The 15,931-nt window shown below is 37.3% G+C and overlaps 1 protein-coding gene across 1 annotated transcript; it reads left to right on the forward strand.

Moving 5' to 3' along the window:
- Positions 1-1,472: 1,472 nt before the first annotated feature.
- On the forward strand, positions 1,473-14,565 carry pAbp (poly(A) binding protein). The gene is made up of 5 exons (XM_067101013.1): positions 1,473-1,782; positions 7,991-8,099; positions 8,999-9,142; positions 12,064-12,216; positions 12,422-14,565. Exons 2-5 carry the CDS (start codon positions 8,010-8,012, stop codon positions 13,970-13,972), a joined length of 1,938 nt encoding a protein of 645 aa, XP_066957114.1. The 5' UTR covers positions 1,473-1,782; positions 7,991-8,009; the 3' UTR covers positions 13,973-14,565.
- The last annotated feature ends 1,366 nt before the right edge of the window (positions 14,566-15,931 follow it).

Genomic DNA, 15,931 nt, shown 5'->3' on the forward strand with positions numbered 1-15,931 from the left:
CCCTCGTTCCTCTGTAAGTTCTGTTTTAATCAAAACTGAAGGTTTTCATTTGAAAACTAACACTCTATATAAGTTGTTCTGTCAAAAAAACAACTCATTTATTCTCCTGGACCGCACTAGGCTCACCTGAGGTTTGGTAACCGCCTCTACTTTCACTTATTTCTACAATTTTAATAAGAATTCAGGGACGATTGTCAGATTATATATATATATATATATATATATATATATATATATATATATATATGTGTGTGTGTGTGTGTGTGTGTGTGTGTGTGTGTGTGTGTGTGTGTGTGTGTGTGTGTGTGAGTGTGTGTGTACATGTGTGTGTGCTATTTGGACATATTTTCTGTCTCAGTGCAATTTCTTGAAGTCAGTGGCATATTTGTAGAGTATCTTTTTATTCAGACTTCGAAACAGTCTATACTTCTTTTTATGAGAACGCTGATTCAGTCTAAATAAAATAATAGTCTCTACAAATAATGCCACTAACTTCAATAGGAATTGTATATACAGTATATATATATATATATATATATATATATATATATATATATATATATATATATGTATATATTAATATAATGTTCATTAATCTTTATACAGTAAAAAAAAAAACTACAGACACCCCAGTTACAGAAAACATTAATATAGCGGTTACGAAGGACGAACACAACTTATGAAGGTAACCTCGTCTAACAGTAAAAGTTTTAGATATGCGCTGACAGCCACTTAAAGAGAGACAGTGGATTATGCAACGATGTATACGGATAACAATGGAAAATTGGCATTCGATTAACTCGTCAGCTATTTATCTGTCCACTTGTTACTGGAAAGCAATTTGACAATGTTTTTTGTTGATGTTTACTAAATAGCGAAATCTCGGCTGAGAGCGAAAAATGATCAGCATATGACACTGAAAATAATAACTAATGTAACAAGAACCGGTATATCAAGAACTTCAACATGAACATCATATCAAGAATATAAATTTTGTCCTAATGTCCAATTGCGATGATACCTACCGAATTAAATTTTCCAAGTCCCCATGTCTGCAAACTATACCTTGTGGGCCCTTGGCTGTGTACGATCTCAGATTTGGCCTTGATATTGTGTACGATAATTTCATTTTTGTTATTTATGGTAACGCTCTTCCTTTCTCTTTGTTTCAGAATATTTTGGGTAAATACACCATTAAACACATAATTATAGTAATAATAAGGACGTCACTTGTTTGTTCATTAACATCAAGTATAAAAAAAACATTCGAATCAACCTTGGTAGTTACTTTTAAAGTTGATGCCTGCGTAGTTATAACTTTCACATACGTCATAGATTTTTTTTTCTTTCATTTTACATTTTGTAATAAAGAACCAGCTATTACACTCACGAGGGTCATCATGATAAGATACAGAGATAACTTGCGGAAACGGGACTACTTACGTGAAATATCGTTGAGTGTTTAACGAAACGAGTTAGAAAGTGCCGCTCTAGTTCCTGTCGCGGATGTAGACGAGGCGTTCGCCGGTCAGAGGTTATATATAGACGGCGAGTGTCCTCCTTCCCTTACCCCTATTTCATTTACACGTAGGGTCTGTTCACGTGTGGTTGTGTGTCGCTAATTTTATATTAGTATCACACACCACTGACATAATCTTTGTCATAAAACTTTAAAAAAAAATCCAAAAAAATCATAAAATCTTAAAAAATCCAAATAAAAATTGCAAAGGGTTTTGAAACAGAAGTGATTTAGAAACATCTATCTAGTTTGTGGCATTGTTGGTAAGTACCTCGTGTGGCGAAAGGCAGTTGTTTTATTTGTAAGTGTAGAGTGTATTTTAAGTCGTTCGGAAATGCGAGTGAAATGCAATTTGAAGTGTCCGAAGGTTCAGAAACGCTCGTGGGAAGGTTTTTTCGCAGCCATATGGTGGTGTTTCCAGCCACCGAGGAAGGTGTCATGGCCGCCCTCCACAGACAGACGGATGAAGGCCGAGTCGTGGAATTTTGTTTCGAGGGAAATTCCGCATCGGATTCCCCTTGTCTCTTACCCGTGTGATTATAGTCTAGAATTTAAGTTTGTTTATTACGTGGTATTTTGTATGAGACTTACACGCTGTAGAAAATGACGCATAATGAATTGTGCAATAGGTGACGTTGATTGATTGCATTACGATTAGTAACCAATTTTGCATTGGTTTAATCAATATAAACCATTGTATACATTAAGGGTTACATTTGATGAATCAATATCGTACGGTAATTTATTTGAAAAATACCTTGTTCATTTTGTCCTTGGAGCAACGTGCGCACTGGTCAGTCCTGTTTATGCCCCCCACCCGCCCCTCCACCCCACGTTTAGGCCAGGGGTAGGATACTGCTCTGTAGGTCAAGGTAGTAGGTCAAGATATTGGTGTTATTTAGGCGATGATGGCCGGAAAGGTTTCGTAGCCAAAAATTTTTTCATTTTGTCCGTTTTTCGAGGATGTTCCTCAGGCCGAACACACCACTCGGGTATTGGCCCGTCGTAGGGTTGGGGGGCGGTTGGTTCTGCAGTGGGTGGTTCAGGCTAAGGTTGGCCTGTTCAGTGCATTCACGTTTTAGTCGAATTTCCGTCCTGTCTTATCGAACCCTAAACTAGCGTGTTTATAAATTGCTATCCAATTATCATACGTAGGTTTTACGGTCAGCACTGTGTACAGCTTGGTTCCAAAGCTTATGTTTTGGGTTGAGTGCAGAGTATGGGGTCACAAATTTCTTGTGGAGGGGGTTGGTCAAAGAGTACATTGCGTTCAGTGTTTGATTAGGAAAAGGATAGTCTGGTTGGGTTAATATATATTCCCTCGGAAAGGTACACTTCAGAAATGGGTAAAATCTTACGGGTTGCCAATGTAAGATACCACATAACCTAGGGGTGTTTACTGGTTAAAATTTTGCCGTATTAGGTATGGAGGGTGGTGGGGACGGTGTTGCTTGCCTTAAGTCGTAATTTGATGAGCTCTTTTCAAAATTAGGTTAGCCTACAGTTTCATTTTGTGTATGGGCACCTTATAAAATAATACCCAGAAATGCCTACTAGGCATACAGTAGTCCAGACCCTATACTCCCCATTTGCTTTTGGGTAGAGTGCAGAGTAAGGGGTCCCTAGTTTCTTGGGGGGGTGGCGGAGGTTCCAGGCCCACCAGTTTAAGACATGTGCAAGATTGTGCTAGATAAAGGCAAGTTTGGTTAGGTTATGTTCGCCCAGAAATCCCTACTAGGCCTATAGTTGTCTTGACCCCTTACGCTGCATTCGCTCAGAAAATGTGAGCATACAAACAAGATGGTAAATATGTCAATGAATTTATGATCGAATTTAGCACTATCAGAGACTTGACTGCACAGTACATAAACTTGTAAGAGTTGTAGTATTACAAATAATGGGAGATCTAAGCCGGCTGTCCGCGGTGAGCTAGACTATGGCAGTTGACTTACCTGCTGAACAAGAATTTATTTAAAGTAATATTTTGTCGCTCAGCTGTAGTTAGGTTGTAAATTATCTTAGAACTGTAGCCAATGGTAAAGGGTACCCTTTGGGAATTGGGGTTTTGGGTGGGGCTAAACACTTTCGAGAATAGATAACGGTAAGGGTGACCCAATTGGGGATTGGGGTTTTGGTTTGGGTAAATAACTTGGGAAAAGGTTTGGGCACCTTATTTTTGTATTTACTCGTATGTCATTTGGAAGACGAAAAACAAGCGTAAAAAAAGGGACAAATAAATGGACAACGGGAGCCATTCCAAAGGCACCTTTCGTGCATTACTACTGCTACTGATTATAGGTCCTACCTCCAACTGAGTAGTATTCTAAGCCGGTGTTCCGCGGTAAGTTAGACTGTACCAATTGGAGTTTTCCTATTTTACTTGGCTTTACAAGAATTTAAAGTAATATGCTTTTTACATTTTCTGTAACCCCTGTGGCTAGCGCACACAGCACAACATTACCGCTTGCCAAGAATACTTCAAAATACGGATAAGGCGCAAAGTGCCATTCTGCCTCCCGTTTATTTTTCTTCGCCCCGACCAAAAGCCTTGAATAGTGTCCAGTCAAGCTAGACTGTGGCAGTTGACGTTTTTCTGTGTTTTCTGGTGTGGCGTTAAAAGATCTGCCTGTTTGCCAGTTTTACAGAACAGCAGCTTGACACGTGTGTGACACTTTTGGATGTCTTGGAGACAAACCCTGAGGCTATAATTATAAGATTAAAGGGGTTGTTTTTCGTTTCCCGGTATTTTAATCTCCTTCCTTTTCCGCCCTCCGTAGGATTTGTCTTGGATCCATTTCTTCTCCACAGCCTACGCACTTTAACATCTTGTTTTTTTTTACAAAGATTTACCGTTCTATGTATAGCGCATTTATTAACATTTCCATCTAGACAAGAAACATCATACAGTATGTATACATTTAAGTAACTGCAGGGGTAAGCTGTTTGTATAATGAATTGGCGCTCTCTCTAAGATCCCGCCTTTGTATACGATTGTTTTTCTCACAAGTCCAACTTACTCAGTGTTTTGCTTTGTTTCATATGCCCTTGCTTACTAATTTCTTTACCTATGATGTAAAGAAATAAAGATATTTGTAGAAAGGGGAAATACCTCCAAACACACTGTGACCTCTGAAAGACGTCAAAATGAAATGCCATGTTGATAGTCTGATTCCGTTTCTTGTTATTGCATAAAAAAAAACTTTATCAATCATGAACCTGTATAATTGACTTAAAATTGTGTAATGAAAAAGATAGTATTTGATATCTGTGTGGAGAAATGGCGTTATCTCATTGTTATAGATTTGGCAGATATGCGGAGATTAAACACACATGGAGAAGACCCAAACAGCCACACCAGAGAGCTCATTTCATTTGTTTTAGTATAAACAGCACCCAGTTTGCACATTTAACTGGTGGTAGTGTAGCAAAAGGGTGTGGTAGTATTCAGTTTTATTCATTATCACTGGGTTGTGTATGTGGCAAAATTGTTCATGTTGCGGTAGCTCTGGTATCAGCAACTGCAGAATATTGTAGTTTTAAACCCTTGCCATTTTCTTTAATTCAAAAGTGCAAAAATTTTGGTGTTTTAACTTTAATGCCAGTTCTTGATACTGTAGTATTTTGCACTTGATAGGAAAAAAATGCTAAAATCTATTGCAGATTTAGTGTTTAATATTTTTTCATTTTTTTCTACCCATGGGGTTGGTAGTAAGGTGTATATAGAGTTGGGGTGGTTTGTATGCAAAATTTATAATTACAATTGTCAGTACATTATTTTCAAAGTATCAGTATACTGTAATTTTAAGTATAGCAAATTGCATGCACAGGCTGATGTAGGTCACTGTGTAGGGCTTCATAATTTTTTTTTTAGTCCAGTGAATCTAACTTATTCTAGGAATATCTCCATGCCTTTCATCATTCACTCTTTTGAATCAGGAATACCAAAGTGGCATGGCACTAATGAACTTTCTCTGCCACTTGTGAAGATTGCTTCAGTCATATTTTTATGAAAAGTTTCTAAAGCAAAGAATTTCTGAAAGTCTTAAGAGCATGTAACGGCAAAGAGTTTCAGTAAATCGAACAACAAGGGCTTTATGAGGTTTCTTGGGATTGTTAGCTTGAAATTGGTTGAGATTACTCAAACCAGTAGAAAATTTCTTTCTGCCAGTTCTGTTAACGAAGCTTTACAGCAGTGTTCAGGATCATGATTTCAATCTTAATACTGTTAATCAGTATTAACACTCAGAATCATCAGCGAGTACAATAGTGGTTTCTTGGAAGGAGTGTGACTGCACAATACATAGAAATCACAGTTTGAACTTTATTTCGTATTTATAGTAAGCATTATTTAAATGGCAGCTTCCAAGAAAAGGTTAGATAGAATCCAGTGTGAATGAGAGTAAGGCAGAAAGATTTTCTGTTAACTTTGTACGGATATGGATTTATTTTAAGGTTTGTGAAGGTATAATTTTGAAGATGATGAATGCTTTACGATTTGGAATTTATTGCTGTATCATGCTACCCTCCAGGTTAGTCTTCCTCAAAAGTTCTTTTAACGTAGGATAAGGTTTCAGGAAACCACGCTATGCTGTCCGTTCGGTCACCCTGGATACTAAACGTACTAACTTAGAAGGGGGATGTTATAGGTCACATTTTCCCCGGTAAGCGAACATTTTTGGGTTGGGGATAAACATCAATGGTCTTCTGAATGAAGTAGGTCTACATATAAAAGAAGTTTGTATACTCGAAAAGTTTAGTTTGCAAACTTAGGATAATTTGCTTTCCCTTGATAAACTTTGCTTTATCATAATCCAGCCTCTCACCACAGCTCAATTGTCCTGTTGCCAAGAAAAAGCGACTGCATCTGTGTGTGGTTGGTTCCCACGTCTGTGAAGCTGCTGTCATATTTAAACTATTACCAGGCTTCAGTGATGAGCCCCGTTAGGTTTAGATTAGTTAGAAACTTCGGAGATTTAAAATAACCATTTTCGAACAAACTTACTTGTCAGTTTACACATGCTTAAGTCTGTATAACAGGTTTTTTTATTTCCCAAATGAGTGCAAAGCCAACCATCATTGACGTGTCATGTTTTTGTTACAACTTTTGAAATTTCTTGACCTCTGGTGGCTCTGGCAGTTGCGTTAGGGAAAAAAGTTCAACTCTGTGGAACCATGAATCTGCTTGCCTTTTGTAAACATTGTTGAACATGAAATGAGTTCTGCTCTTCACCCTTTGCAATTTCTGAGCACCTATGAGGTCTAGGTCATCATTTATCTCCCTTATATGGTTTTCTGCTTGTCTTCATTCCACTGCCTTTTATCTTCTGAAAAGTTTTTCTTGCAAACTGGTCATCCCCTTTTATCATATGTTGAAGCCATTAGCTGCAGCACTATGAAAAAGCATGTAGCTTTTCTGTTTTTTTTTTGTATATTCAACTTTTAACCATAAGTCATGAAGTTTACAAAATTGGCCGAACAGCTTTTTGCCCTTCAGTTTTGAAACAACTCCATGTTTACTAAATAGACATTATGAAATGCAGTGTAAACATTGACACAAATCTTGGGAAGATGCCCTATCAATATTCTCAGTGGGTTGTTGACTAATGGTTAGTGTTGGGTTCAGTTGAGCAAAACTGTATATCCAATCATCACTATTGAAAAAACTATTTTTGACCAGTGTAGCAAGACCTGTAGGTGTCACTGGTTTAGTTAAACATTTAAATTTAAAGAGTTGGCAGGGGTGTCACATGAGGCATTACTGTATTATTTGAGAAAATGTGGACCCCCAGACAACGTGGGCTTTTGCATTTAGTGCATAAAATTTTAGAAAATTTTAAGTAGTCTGGGTGTTCTAGACAATTTTTCATCCTATCTTCAGACAACCTTTAACCTCTTTTTGGGGAATTTGTGTAATCTGGGTTCTGCAAATTTTTTGTGGTCCAATATGATTTAATCATATACATGTATTTTAAATGTTCCCTTTCTGGTATTTGTTTTTTGCTCATTAATGGAATCATGCTCTTAAATGCATTAATGTATTCAGTCTTGTTTTTGTAGGCGGTCAGTTACATATACTGTATTGGAATTTCTCTTGCCACTGCATTTCATATTTGGCTAGTACTTTAATAGTTGTTTTTGTTGCTGATAAGCTTTTGAGTGAGGGCAATTTTTTTTATAGAAAAAATTCCACATCACTTTCCCATCCTTGACATTATCTGAGTTGGTTCCTGTTTGTGGTTGTTCCATGAGGTCTGTAAAATTGGTTTATAAAAAGTTGTTGGGTACTTATAATGTATTACATGGTAGTAAGTACTGTAAATTGATACTTGCTATTCTTCAGAGAACAATATTAGAATGTTTTGTATAATAATTTTACAGGGTTGATAGTGCAATATATATTTTTTTTTATCAAAGTATGTGAAAGTTATTTTACGGGGTTGACAGTGTTTGTAAAAGAAATTTCTCTTTCAGGTTATAACTCGGCAGCAAAATGAATCCTAGTGGACCTAGTTACCCTCTTGCTTCCTTGTACGTTGGTGATCTCCATGCAGATTGCACTGAGGCTATGCTCTTTGAGAAGGTAAGATGCTAGTGAAACCTTAGTCAACCTGTTCACTAACCTGTATTTTTGTTCCTCACATCTCAAGTGTAGTAGGTATCTTGGCTTTTTTTAAAACCTGAGAGGCAAATTTTTTACAAGAATGCCTGGAATCTGTATGAGCACCTTTTATCAAAGTACGTTTACGTCCATAATTTAATTCGGCATTTTAGTTGTATCTAGTTAGCTTATTAAAAATTTTAGTTGTATCTCCATAGTTAACACTTTGTATACCAAGGAAAAATATATACAAATTAAAGTACTTTAAAACTTAGTAATTTAGCATGTTGGTCAAGATTTTATGCCAAATTCATAAACTTCAAGTAAAAAAGAAGGAATGACAAACTGGAGAACCTTGTCCCTGTCGTCACACCCATAAAGGTCATTACAAATAGAAGATTGTGTGCAACAGCTCATTGCAAATCTACTTGGCTCTCCCATCAGAAACTTCTGTTTTTCTTCTGTGCTGATGTTTTAATGTGATTTTGTCTGGTACAGTAACTGCAAATATCTTTCCCGGACAGCATAAGTTGATTTTATTGCTACAAAACTTTTCAAGTAATAATTGGTGTGATCTTAATACAGTGAGCAATGCTTAATTTTCCATAAAATTTCATGAGCAAAAGCTTTAATTTAGGCTTTCGCCCTTTTGATAACGTGGTTTTTAAATTTAAACAGGATCAGTTGTACAACTGCTTACCTTGGGTGGAAGTTTTGGGGTTTTCAGCAGTTGCATTTTTAATTGCACAAATGTTAACCTTTAATGTTGGGAAAGAAAAGCATGTAGAAATTTGAAAAAAGTTTTGACATTTTTATGAATTTTAATTGTAATTCTTACCTAGAGTACAGTTCTAGAAACTCAAGAGAAACTTCATTTTCAGTTCTCATCTGCTGGGCCTGTGTTATCCATCAGAGTATGTCGTGATATGATCACTAGAAGGTCTCTGGGCTACGCATATGTAAACTTCCAGCAACCTGCAGATGCAGAGAGAGCTCTTGATACAATGAATTTTGATGTAATGAAGGTAAGGTTTTATATAATTTGTTAATCTATGTTAGTACAGTAGTGGTTAATTACTGGTTTTGTTACAGACCTGAAAGCATTTTTTAAATTTGGAGTATTGAGTACATGATGGAAAAGTGGCTGCCTTGCAGTAAACTTTCCCATAACTCATTGTTGGCCAGTTTTGTTGATAGCATTACTGAAGGGTGTTGGCAGCTTTCCTTCGACCCCCCAGTTGTCCCAATTTTTTAACCTTTTATCTTATCTACACTGCCTTTTCAATCATGCAGTCAAGCTTCTCTCAACTATTTCTGTTGAATGCAGATTTGGGGTTTTCTCCTTGTTCCACCTCCAGATCTTTAAATTTTTTTTTCCTGGAGCTCTTTTATCTTGTCCAACCACTTGAACTCCCTTTTCACTTGCTTAATTGCTGAATGCTGAGTGTGCCCCAGTGCACGGCTTGAGGGCCAAAATTTGATGAAATTTTGTACGCTTTTATTTAACGTGACTTGTCTGTCTGGTTGGGTTAAAACTTAAACTATTTTTTACCCACTTCTAACAAACTATTTTTTACCTACCTCTACTGAACTGATTTCCCCAGATTTTCTATACATGTTCAGAGTTGGTGCAAAGTTTGTGACAATGCAATATTTAAAAAAAAATTAAATACTACTGCAATTTTATTTTTGTGCTGTAGTATGCAGAAACACCTGGCCAAGGGATTTTCATAGGTGTGAAACATGTAGACCGTAGATTCATACACTTTTGTAACGACTCGGCAAACTAGCGAGGATGGGCTCTGCAATTGGTTCAGTCACTTGGTGATGCAAACAGTACTTATTCAACTGTCACACACAAAATCACAAATAGAATTAAAAAAAAAATTTAAAACCAATCTTTTATTTCAGAATGCACCAAAAAGTATAGAACAAAACTGATCCACAATATTAATGGCTACTTATGCCTAAACATAAAGGCATGGGCCACCTATTTGCCTAATCTTGCTTTCCTCAAAAAAAGTCTGGTATGCACAACTGTTGAGCTTATTACTAACTGTAAAATTGTGGCCTGCTTACTCTAACTTGCATACGGTTCTAATGATATGTATTATACTCTACTGTATTGATGCAGTGTATATACAGACATAGGTAAAGAAAGTAGAGCAATTTTTGATGTGTATAGCCTACTCTTAGTGCTTCTTTAGGAAGCTTACCAGGTATGGAACCAAATTACATGCAAGTCTGTGAAAGCAATAACTTTACCGCCTTCATTACTTTCACAGACTTCTTCAGGTCTTAACCAACTTACATCATCACCAGGCACATAGCAAATTTAATCCCACATATCTGTGCTATGAAATCTTGCTTTTGGAATTTTCTCAATTTAAATATTCCTCTATAGAGTTATGGAACGTAGGTAAGTATATGCCCCACACTTTTATGGTTAGGCTTGACCATCCATCAATATTTTGGATCACAAATTTTTATACTTTTTGGTGCAATTTGAAATAAAAATGTGTTCTTGTAATTTTTAAATTTTATTGCTGAGGTAAAAATGGAAATTGAGCTGCCAGATGAGTGGAAAGCAAAGGGAAGATTGAAGTAACATGGAAATGCCTTGATATTGTAGTTGCCATAAATTTCTAATGTACATACCTGATTTTGTCGTAACTAATTAGCTGTAGATTGTAGAATTGGACAGCTTTTGTTCTGCAGTTTGGTTGTTTACATATGATAGAGCAGAAAGTTTGAAGCTGAAGTTGACCAGAGTCACTGCAGCGGTGAACGAAAATTCAGTTTGATTTTTTTTAACTTGAAAGGTCTGTTATTCCTTTGGCAACACCTGGCATATCTGTGTAGTTCAAAAGTACCTCTTTTGTGTCAGTACTTTCTCTGCAGGCAGGCACTCTCGGGTTTATAGCCCGTTAACCCTGTCCTTAATGATTTGCAGCTAAAGATGTAAAGAAAAATAAAAGGCGGAAAAGACAATATTTGAAATGAGAGTGTATTTGAGTGCAGTAGTCAAATTAATTTCAACAGTTTATGTTAATGACCTTAAGAATCAGTTTAGTAGGCCTTACTAGTTCTTGGCAACTCTTCAGCCAGCCACCCGTACAATTCTTTCTGTACAGTGTTGTAATGCTGAAGTAGAGTTTTAGAATCTACTTGCCCAAATTAATATGTACTTGGGCTTTTGGTAATTCTACTGACACCAAAGCATCACTTTGTTAGAAATTAGATGTACTTTTTTCTTATATATAAGCTTTATAGTACTTAATGGCAGTTATTTGTTTTACAAACAAAATTGCAACAGTGCATATATTTTCCCATTGCAGGAAGGTAACCATGTAAATTGTCTAAAAGCCAACATTACTAAGGAAAATTTTTTCAATTTACTCAACTTTCTGTATTGGTGTGGAGTACACCTTGAAAAATTTGGGAGTTACCAAATCTATAGAGAATTGATTTTACCTCGGACTAATATGACACTGAAACTTTTGAGGGAGGTCTTGTCGGTTTTGGACACTTGTGTTTAGTTGGTCTTATTTGCTACATTAAGGTTTTTTTTTATTCCCCCCTGTTGAAACCTAGGTTGAAAATAGCTGATTTAAACTGACAGGCAGTCACTGGGATGCAGTGTCATTGCTCTGATTTCTAACAATGTTCGTCGTATTGGCCAAAAACTGGTGCTAGTAAGGGAGTGAAAACCTCTTGATTCCACATTGTAATCCAATAACGTAACTTTACATTTTCTAATGAATTTGAAGCATTCATTTTTGCAGGACACAATTTTCATTTTGCTGAAGGTCATTTTGCTATTGAAAAATTCAAGAGAAATTATTAGGTTATGGAAGTTGACACATTGCTCTTCTGGGGTTTGCTCTTCACCCCAGAAGTATATTTTGGGTTTCATGTTCTGTAAGTTTTAATTTCTGCATTCCAGGGTAAGCCCATCCGTATCATGTGGTCTCAGCGTGATCCATCTTTAAGAAAGTCCGGGGTAGGAAATGTTTTCATCAAGAATCTAGATAAGTCAATTGACAATAAGGCAATGTATGACACCTTCAGTGCCTTCGGAAACATCCTTAGTTGCAAGGTAAGGCTATTTAGCCATTATTTTTGTAATTAGTAGTTAGTGTAAATGTAGGTTAAAAGGTTCTCACTTGACTTTTAAGTTGTAATATTGGAGGGATATTCTATAGAAGAAAAGCAGATTAAGTACAACTTTAGTTGTTGAGCAATTTTGTGGCTTAGAGGCCAGGTTTTTCTTGGTTTAATAAATTTAATTTTTTGTACTTCAGGTTGCAACAGATGAGATGGGCAATTCTAAAGGATATGGGTTTGTCCACTTTGAGACAGAAGAAGCTGCGCGCAATGCTATACAAAAAGTAAACGGCATGTTGCTGAACGGTAAGAAAGTGTACGTAGGAAAGTTCATCCCAAGAGCTGAACGTGAAAAAGAACTGGGAGAGAAAGCAAAACGCTTCACTAATGTGTATGTCAAGAACTTTGGCGAAGATTTGGATGATGACAAGCTCTACGAGGTATTCAGTGCTTTTGGCAAAATTAGCAGCCACAGGGTTATGGTTACTGATGATGGAAAGAGCAAAGGATTTGGTTTTGTAGCCTTTGAGGAACCAGAAGCTGCTGAGAAGGCTTGTGAGGAATATAATGGCAAGGAATTAAATGGTAAAATAATCTATGTCGGAAGAGCCCAGAAGAAGGGAGAACGTCAGGCAGAGTTGAAAAAGAAGTTCGAGTTGCTGAAGATCGAGCGCATGAACAGGTACCAGGGAGTCAATCTTTACATCAAGAACTTGGATGACTCTATTGATGATGAACGCCTTCGAAAGGAGTTCTCTAACTATGGTACAATCACTAGTGCCAAGGTTATGACTGAAGATGGTCGATCCAAAGGATTTGGCTTTGTATGTTTCTCTACCCCTGAAGAAGCAACTCGTGCTGTCACTGAAATGAATGGCCGTATTTTGGTGAGCAAACCCTTGTATGTAGCACTTGCCCAGCGCCGTGAGGACCGTAAGGCCCATCTAGCTTCACAGTACATGCAGCGTGTTGCAGGCATGCGCATGCAGCAAATGGGACAGATGTTCCAACCTGGTGGCACCAGCTATTTTATGCCAACCATGCCACAAGCTCAGCGCTTCTACTCGCCACAGATGGCACAAATCAGAGCTACTCCTCGTTGGCCTGCTCAGCCAGCAGCCCAAGTGCGTGCAGGTGCTCAAGCCACTACGACCTTCCCTATGCAAGCTGCTCCATTCAGGACAGCACCCCGTCAAGCTCAGCCAGGTCCTCGAAATGTCAGACCCATGGCAGCTGCAGCTGCAGCAGCTCAGCAACAACCCATTCCCAACTTGCTACAAGCAGGTCGGCCAGTGGCCCCCAATGCAGGTGGTGTTCCTCCTGCAGCAATTTCCAATGCTGCCCGTGCTTCCAACTACAAGTACACAAACAACATGCGCAACCCTCCTGCAGTTTCAGGTGGTGGCCCAGCTGCTGCAGCTGCTGTGGCTCCTGTGGCTCAGCCAGCTGTCCACATCCAGGGTCAGGAGCCACTCACTCCATCCATGCTTGCTTCTGCCATGCCTCAGGAGCAAAAACAGATGCTTGGAGAACGTCTGTTCCCACTCATTCGGGAAATCTACCCAGAGCTTGCGGGTAAGATCACTGGAATGTTGTTGGAGATTGACAACTCTGACCTTTTGCATATGCTTGAGGATAGGATCTCGCTCAAAGCTAAAGTCGAAGAGGCTGTTGCTGTGCTTCAGGCCCACCAGGCTAAACAACAAGTTGCTGCCGTCGTGGCTGCTCAGAAGAAGGAAGACGTTTAAATAGCAACAAATAATGGAAGATAAGCAGCCTGTAGTTGTCATTTTATTTTCTACAAGGTTAACTTTTTATTAATATGTGCCCAATCATTGGAGTGTTTTACTAATTTGGTTTATTTTACAAAGGTCTAAGGTTTTATAAATGGCCAATGATTATTTGCACACTGTTAACTCCAATTGATGAGGCATAATCATTTAGCTTGACCGCAACCACGTGAACAGTCTTTTGTCAAGGTAGGTGTCAGTATATATAAATATAAAAAAACCTAAAAAAAATTGCAAAATGAAAAAACCTATATTAAAGCCACTAGTTGGTTATAATGTAGCTAAAGTTCATTATAATGCAACATGGCAAGTCAGAACATCAATCATGGTAGAATAATGAAAGGGAGTACTTTTTTTTTATGTTCCGACATGCCTACTTTTATAAGGTGAAAGTGATAAAATTTTATAAAAATATAAAGACAAAAAATGCTCTCACGGGCAAAAAATGAACCCATAACATTTCCTCTCAATAAAATCTAAAAAAAATGTAAACAGTTGTGCTAAGATTATAGATTGGCAATAAATAAAATACTTCTGTTTCTACAACCTAACAGGTTATTTTTTTTAACCTTTAGTATTTTTTTTTTTTATATACATTGCCATTTTATGCCTGAAATGTTAATGTATGGTAACTAGTACAGTAACAGCAAAGATGTTGGATCTATGGTAACTAGTACAGTAACAGCAAAGATGTTGGATCGTTCTTACAATGTGACAAACACTGAACTTTTTCCCTATCTCGTTTAACATTCCAAGAAACCTGGGAACATCTTAGAATTGCTTGTGTAAGTCTTAATGTGATACATGCTTGTCAAATGCTCCTTGGCCCTATGCTATATCTAAAGAGCCCAAAAGTGGTTCTTGAGAGAAGTACTGTTTTTGTTTAATTTAGCGCTTGTTTGATCCATGAATTGTCTGAAATTTGACAGCCCAATTCCTGGAACACTGACAGCAACTACAGTTTAACTAGTGACACAAAACCAGGGACAAACCCATTGGGACCAACTGTGGGTGATGTAATTCACACGTACGCAAGTTTGTGAATGTTTAACTTTAGTTTTATATATAGCTGAACATTGGTGAATATTTTTTTTACTTCATCTTGATTCCCAAATAAAGCAGTGTTTTTTAGATTTTATGCATTTCTTTTGTTTATGCAGACTAATCAGTCCTAAAGATGATGCATTGTTCGTTGGACATAAAACATATAACTGAAGATGGATGAATATATGTTATACATTGCTTTAATTATCTTGATTTGATTCCCAAGCAAAGCCGTGTTTTATTTTAGATTAAACCCATTGTAATTATGCTATATAAAGACATCCTGCCACTTTAGATTTTATGCACTTATTGTGTACAGACTAATCTGTCCAAAGATAATGCATTGTACCTTTAGATACTCGGCACAATAGAAGATAAATTTGTTCTAGTATTTATTGTAACTAGATTTCTCTACCCAATGGTTCTGTTTTCAGTGGAATTACTGCAACAAAATCACCTGTCCTCAAAATCATACCACCACAAATTACTGTCCCTAAAGTTGTATCAACAGGTTTCATTCCTCAAACCATATGAAGCAATGAAAGTAAAATTAACATCCCTGCACATGTAGAGATGAAAGGAACTAAAGATGCTAAGCAACCAAGCTACAGCTGTGGCAGTCAAATGTACTTTTTCCTCTCATGTCCCGTCTATCTCAGATTTTCATTCGAGATGGTTGGAAATGGCATGCTTTGTAGAGGAGTCTTAAATAAAACGTAATGTTTGTGTTGGTCTAAAGTACTAAAAATACTTTTGTAATATACGTAGTGCATTGTCTTGAAACTGGCTATGCTACTTTGACCTTAAGGGTATTTAAAGAATAATAAGCATGGCATAACACTCCTATCACTGAGACTTGTCGCTCAAGTTTTC

This window comes from Macrobrachium rosenbergii, chromosome 56 (assembly GCF_040412425.1).
Source record: "Macrobrachium rosenbergii isolate ZJJX-2024 chromosome 56, ASM4041242v1, whole genome shotgun sequence".
NCBI lineage: Eukaryota > Metazoa > Arthropoda > Malacostraca > Decapoda > Palaemonidae > Macrobrachium > Macrobrachium rosenbergii.